Source organism: Centruroides sculpturatus, unplaced genomic scaffold (assembly GCF_000671375.1).
Source record: "Centruroides sculpturatus isolate CEXI.00-Female unplaced genomic scaffold, Cexi_2.0 scaffold473, whole genome shotgun sequence".
Taxonomy (NCBI): Eukaryota; Metazoa; Arthropoda; class Arachnida; order Scorpiones; family Buthidae; genus Centruroides; species Centruroides sculpturatus.
Genome location: NW_019384687.1, coordinates 82,722 through 89,602, shown reverse-complemented (window position 1 = coordinate 89,602; position 6,881 = coordinate 82,722). Strand labels below are relative to the sequence as shown.

At 30.2% G+C, this 6,881-nt stretch overlaps 1 protein-coding gene across 6 annotated transcripts in view; it reads right to left on the bottom strand.

Moving 5' to 3' along the window:
* LOC111627078 (complex III assembly factor LYRM7-like) overlaps positions 1–6,881 on the bottom strand; it is a 29,075-nt gene that overhangs the window by 4,865 nt on the left and 17,329 nt on the right. For all 6 annotated transcript variants that reach the window (XR_002756973.1, XR_002756974.1, XM_023370633.1 and 3 more), the window contains one exon: positions 3,661–3,731. Coding sequence is in view for 4 of the 6 variants with exons in the window: in XM_023370633.1 (XP_023226401.1) it covers positions 3,661–3,731 (71 nt within the window). In the remaining 2 variants the exon portion in view is untranslated. The remainder of the gene's footprint in view (positions 1–3,660; positions 3,732–6,881) is intronic.

Below are 6,881 nucleotides of genomic sequence, written 5' to 3'. Positions count from 1 at the left end.
GTTAAAAATTATTTTTTTATTTTGTACAAACAAAATAAATATATTGAAAAATATAAAAATAATAAAAAATTATACTTCAGATGTTAATTTAGTATCAAAAACGTAAAATATTTGAGTAGCCCAAGACATAGCCAAAGATTGAAGCGCCACAGCACTGGCGAAAATTTAAATTTGCCGACTGGAATTCTTTCGGATGATTGACTTTCGGAAAATCAACGCTCTACTGTATTTATGTCTTTGTTATACATATATATGCCAAATAAAATTAAAGTTTATGTGAAACAAAAAATGGGGCTCCATTAAACTTTAGTAAGCCCTAGGCCCCATAAAACCCACTACATACTCACTTTGCCACTTGAAGCAATTGCCTTGTCATCAGTGATCCTAGTGACAAGGCAATTGCTTCAAGTGGCATATTGAGTAGTAGTAGTAGTAGTAGTAGTAGTAGTAGTAAAATGAGCAGTCAAAAGTGTTCAAAAAGAGAAAAAATTAAATAAAAACAATAAGCTGAATATAGTAAATGTACATCAAAGTTGTTCATAAATAGTTCATACAAGAGTGCAATTACTATTGTCAATGGTTCTGGTAGCAGAAGCAGTAAAAATCAGTTTTGCCTCAGATGCAAGTTACCATTAAGCCGTTGCTGCCAGTATTCTAACTTTCCACTCTTATTTTCCTATAGATCCAATTTGGCAACAAAATAATAATCTATGCAATTCAATATGCAATATTCAATATTGTCATTGCTCAACAGAATTATCAGTTGTGATATAATTATAACTTTTAACATAATTTCAAATGACATATAATAGAATACATTTATTTTCTATAATGCATAATTTTAGCCAAAATTGGTATAATTTAGTTTTTAATATACATTTTACACATAAAATTAAGTAATGAATGCATGTTTTCAGTGGTAGTGACAATCTAATAGTTAATTTATTTTAAGCTGAAAGTTGTACTACAGAGATTCCTTAACATTTGTTCCATCCTCAATAATTTTTCAATATTTTCATTTTTTGACCTGAAATCCCTGTTATTCTCCTGACTAGGTGCTGTACGTCTGATGTCAAAACTTCAGGAAAAAAGTGTTTTGAGAAAACTGATCTTACAAGGAATTCCCATCAGCAACTCTTTGTAGAAATATTAACTAAAGATAAAATTAGATGAAATTAAGTGCTGGTGATTCATGCAAAAAGTAGTCATGCAGGATACAACAACTTTCTTAATTTGGCTAGAATTCTATGAACTGAATTAGCCAAAAGACTAGAAATTCTATGCTTCTAGATTATACACTAATAATGATATAGGTGCCCTGCCCATAAGTTTTGTGCTACTGATGGATAACTCTTGTAGTAAAATATTGAACTTTGTAATTACAAACAACAGAGTTACAACTGAGCTAATATGGCAAATTCAGTGAATTTTTTGTCTGAGATAAAGAAACAAGGTATTTGTAACATGGCAGGATGTAATAATTCTTATAATAATAACATGGGGTAGTTTTTTTATTTTTTCAAATGAAAAAAGAACCAGTTAGAAGAAAAACATGGATTAATGCTATACAGAGGCTTTACTTTTATTTGTTCATCTTCATTAACTCGGCGTGAATGAGGTGAGAAATTGTTACACCAACTATGAGGTGGGTAGGAGATACCCGAAACTTTGATGTCGAATTTTTTATACTATAATTGTGTATAAAGTATTTTTTCACTTGGGATAATAAGAATAGTATCTATTCAACAAGATGAGTAAATAAAATATTATGTTTAAGATTGAAAAGCATTTTTTTTTAATTGAAATAACAAAGTGTCTATATTTTCTTTGAAAAAGTACAAGTTTTGGTAGTTTAACATTTTTTCGTATAAAATTCTAACAAAATTACAACTTCTTTGGTTAATCAACATAACTATAGTATCTTTCAATTATAAAAATAGAAAAAAAAACTAAAAGGTCTTATGAGATCAATTTACACAGCACCAACATTACACCTACAAATCAGCACAATCTCCACACATAAAAATTGCATGCTTCATACATTTTGGCTTCTCACACTTCGAACAGCAATGTTTTGTTTTCCTATCTGTTTTTTAGTACACCTGACATATTTATTAGCCATTTTTTTGGAAACAGGTAATGAAGGTTCTCCCAGTTGATCAGTAATCACTTTTCGAGTTTCCATTGGAAGATGTGTTTTTTGTCTAATGCAAAGACTATCATTTGAGAAATCTAGAAATAAATCTAAAAATACTATAAATAACTATAACTCATAAACTTACTGTCAACTCAAAAATGTAACAACTATGAGGTCAGGTGTGACGTACCCCAGCCACCTTTGCTCATATGTATCTCCCGCTGACACTGGCGGAACACTAAACTCAACACTGCGCCTAGCCCCCCACTCCCTTACCTCCAGCTACTGTGACAACGGGATTTGCATAGCAACAATAATATTAAATAATCTGCGTTTAAAATCTTCTCGGGTATGACATACCTGACCTCACTCACGCCGGGTTAATTATAGAAACATTCCTAAGTTTTGATGGACATTTTATTTCCAATATACAATAACTGTCACTGTCTCTGATAATTCCATCTGGAGAACAGTGTAGCCATGGCATTTCTGGGTAATGCACTCTTCATTGAGCAGATAATATCTGAAGAGTTTTCTATCAATATACTCTATTTGGATCAACTGGAGATATGTGTTGGTTTGCTTTCTTATATGTTTTCTTGTTCCAAAAATGTGGCTAAGCCTTGTTGCTTGTTTATGCTTCTTTTTATTAAAGTTGCTGGTTTATTCCAAGTTTGTAGTAAACTTGCTCTTGGTTCTATTTTTCTTCTTTACTAATAAAAAAATAAGATGTGCTGCATGCTTGCAACTACCAAGAAGTCCTGCCTGCATGAGCAAAAAGCATTAATCATTTTCCATTGGTCATTAAGCTGAAAAATAATATACTGCCATTAAGTTAACATGTTTATGTTGATTCTTTTATCAGTTCTCTTATGTCCTACATTGATGACAGCAAATCTTGCATGTACTTTGTTCTTTTTCAATAAGCATTAAAGAGATTTTAAAAACTTTTGCATTAATATTTTTATTTTTAAAATAAAGCATAATTTTTATAAAAATGTATTTGTATTGATACATTTTTATAAAATTAAATTTTAATTACATTTTTAAAAAAATGATCAAAAAAGATGTAATATAAATGATTAATTTTCCTTTGGGCAACTTGTAATTGAATTTCTTAGCTAGATTTATATATATATGCATTTGTAGAATACATTTATCAAAAGCTATATATTTTTGAATATTTTGAGTAACATTACAAAAACAGTCCATTTATTTTAATTTTTCCTGTTCTAAAGGATTTTCTAAAAAAAAATCCTCAAAAGTGATAGGAAATAAAATTATTTCTTAAAACTATGTTCATTGCACCTATATAAGTACATGTTTGTAACCATGTTTTTCAAATTTCCACCATAAGAGAATGATTCCCATAGCACCATCTGATTTAGGCAGGAAGCATATTCCATATTAATTGTATCAATATAAATTAACTAATCCTTCATAATGGAAAAATTTCAAATCATATATAAAAATACCTTTTATTTTATTACAAAATATATTTTGAATATTGAATAAAATCATACCTCTTCAATTCTTTTAGGATCATTTACTGAAATATTTTTTCTAAATTCATCTCGTAATTTCTTTGCTGATACTATAAAATTAAACAATAATATTAGAAAACTGACTTATTAATACAATTATTGACATTAATATTAAAATATTTTAAAAATAAACAAGAAACTTTTTTGGACATTATCACTAAAAATAGATTTTTATATACAAATTGATAAATAGTGTGTGAAATTCGAAGTTCATATAATTTCATAAAAGAAGTTAATCCTTTAAATTTATAATAAATTCCTTTAACTAGAGGAATTTGAACCTACAGAAACAAAATATAAAGTGCATGAGAAGTTTATAACTCTTTCTATTCTCATGATCAACCCGTATATAGTTTACAATTACTGGCGAAATTCGTCATAATGTTGTCATTCTAACACCAACTTTAACCCCACACCTGCTAAAACAATTGGTCACCTGACGAATTTTCCCACCACAAAACGTATAAAAGCACCCCTCCTTCCCCTCTCGGGGGAGTTGCCAATCGAATGACCAAGACGGACATTAACTTCCTTTATACTTACTGTACGACCTTAATTGGAAGACCTTGGGCTACACCTCACACCGCATTTAGGAACAATTAAAGCCAGAATATCCATCCGATATTATCTCAGAGGTATGAAATATTATTGTGAACACTCTCTCTCTCATCCGCAAAGTCGAAGGAGTTTTGTAAATTTTTATTTAGTTAGCAGGTTAAATAAACTTTTAAATGTTTTGCTAAAAGACATTTAAATGGTGTCATTACTCGACTTGCCAATGTCTTATTGTCAACCCCTCTGACTCTCCTCCACTCGCGTAACGCGTAACTGAACGAAACGCCATCCTTGACAAGAAAGTATGTCACCAACCTGTGGCCGGAAGGAGAGGCCTTCCCAACCTCCCCGGCGGCTCACAAGTGGCAACTATTTGTTATCTCAAAATCTAAAAGATGTACATGAATGATGATATATTTATATTAATCTTTGCTATATTGCAAATAATTTGACATTATAGTTGAACCTTGTACACTGATACCATAGTGTCAAAGACTGTGTCATAAAGGTAACTGATAAAGAAGCCTCTCTCTCTGGCATGTTATTAACTTCAGTCCTCTGTTAACAGTTTAAACCATCTTGCCACTTTCACTGAATGATATGAAAGAGCATTTGTATCTTCAGCTTTTACCAATTCTTTGTGCTCTTTATTCCACACTTAGAAGCAATCTTCATATAACACATTTGCTCCAAACATGATAACAGGTTATAAAAAATATGTCAAATGGCTCTGCACTGTTGCTGACGTTATTGCATCAGAGGAGTTATGTGTACAATTATGGAAATAACATCAAATTGTTTATAATTTAATTAGGATTAAAAAGCCCATTAATTATTCCAGACACATCTTGTAGTTTGAGGTAAACAAACTTTTGCCAATACATATCAAGCAACCCTCAGATTAATAATAAACTTCATAAAATATTTTTATAAAGATCATTTTTATTGATTAATTTAAGAAATTCTTATTTATTTGTAAAAGAATTCAACTATTATAATTATTCTTTGAACATAAACAAAAATTATAAACAGAAAAAATCAAAATAGAAACATAATTTCACAATAAAGTTTTTCCTTAAATTAAAAGATAAACAAAAGATTAAATATGACTTTTTAATGCATATTAATAAAATAAATATTTCAAATTTAAGGTGATTAATATTAATTAAACAAAACGGTTTTGGCCACATATGCATCTGTTCCCGGCATCCAAGTGAACTTCCAAGAGACACACCTCCTACACTATGAATCTAAACCACATGTGCTGAAACATCTAGAGCAGGTGGAAATTTACAAGGCAAAATTATACTTTATTTTTTTCTGAAATAGTATATTGCAGAGCAAAAGACCAATAAAATACAATTACAGATGGTTATTGTTTCTATTAAATTTTTGAAGTTATTTAAGTATTATTGCCCAACTGCCAATATAATTTTATCAAGAACTAACAAAATTTAAATGATTATACCTAATAAGTATTTTCAATCAAAATAACATGGAACAAATGCATTAAAAATACTTAATTTGTAAATAATTTCTTAAAATTGTGACATTTGTCTAATTTAGATTAGATGAAAAAGTTAGTGGGTAGTCCACATGTACAATACATGATTTTAATCTGCAATGGATGATTTTAAATCTACGCTATGCTGATATTTGGATATCTTCATCTTATTATCTGTTACATCTCCAAGTACCACTAGAGCTACACTAGTTACTTTGAAAACTGAGGTATTAGAAGAAATAAAAATTTTCATTGTAACTTGGTAAGACATATTACAAAGATAAAACATAAACTTCTTAAAACTGGACTATGTTTATCATTACTTCATTAAACAAAATTACTTAATTTTTTATTTTTGTTTGATATTTGAAGAAAACAAAAATATTTTGAATAATAAAAAGTAATTGCTAAGTTATTTGCAATTTTTCAAATATGATAAAGAAAATTATGCTTCAGTTGGAAAATCTTTTGCTAACAAGTATCTTAAAAATTAGGCTAATGGAATTGTAATGGGTGCTTCTACGTGAATGTCAAACACACTATAAAAAATTATTACATTTACTCTTTTTCTGATAACTGCTACTTAACAACTGGTTATTATTAGATAAAAATGAACACTACAAACACCTAAGATACCATTGAGAAATTTAAACATAAAGCGAAAACATTTTTGCCTGTGTTAAACAGACATCATCAGGCAAGCAAACTGCTGTGAAAAGCACCAGGAGTTGCCAAACATGTGTGAAGGGATGGGGGAGTGTGATGTAAGGAGAGGGAAGGAGTGTTTACAGTTTGTAGAATAATTTCCATTCAGAAGGGAAGGAATCAACATCTCAAAAATTTATAGCTGCGTTATGGCGGGTGGCCTTGTAAATTTCCACCTGCTCTAGATGTTTCAGCACATGTGGTTTAGATTCATAGTGTAGGAGGTGTGTCTCTTGGAAGTTCGCTTGGATGCCAGGAATGGATGTGTACGTGGCCAAAGCCATATTGTTTAATCCTTTTTTGACAGAAGCCTATGTATTGCAGGTGGCAGTTGTATCAATGGCAGTTGTATCAACAGTGATGGGAATGTGGTAGATGCCTGGGAGGATGGTTCTTGTTGGTATGATTTTTGGCATTATGGAGTAGAAAGGAGATA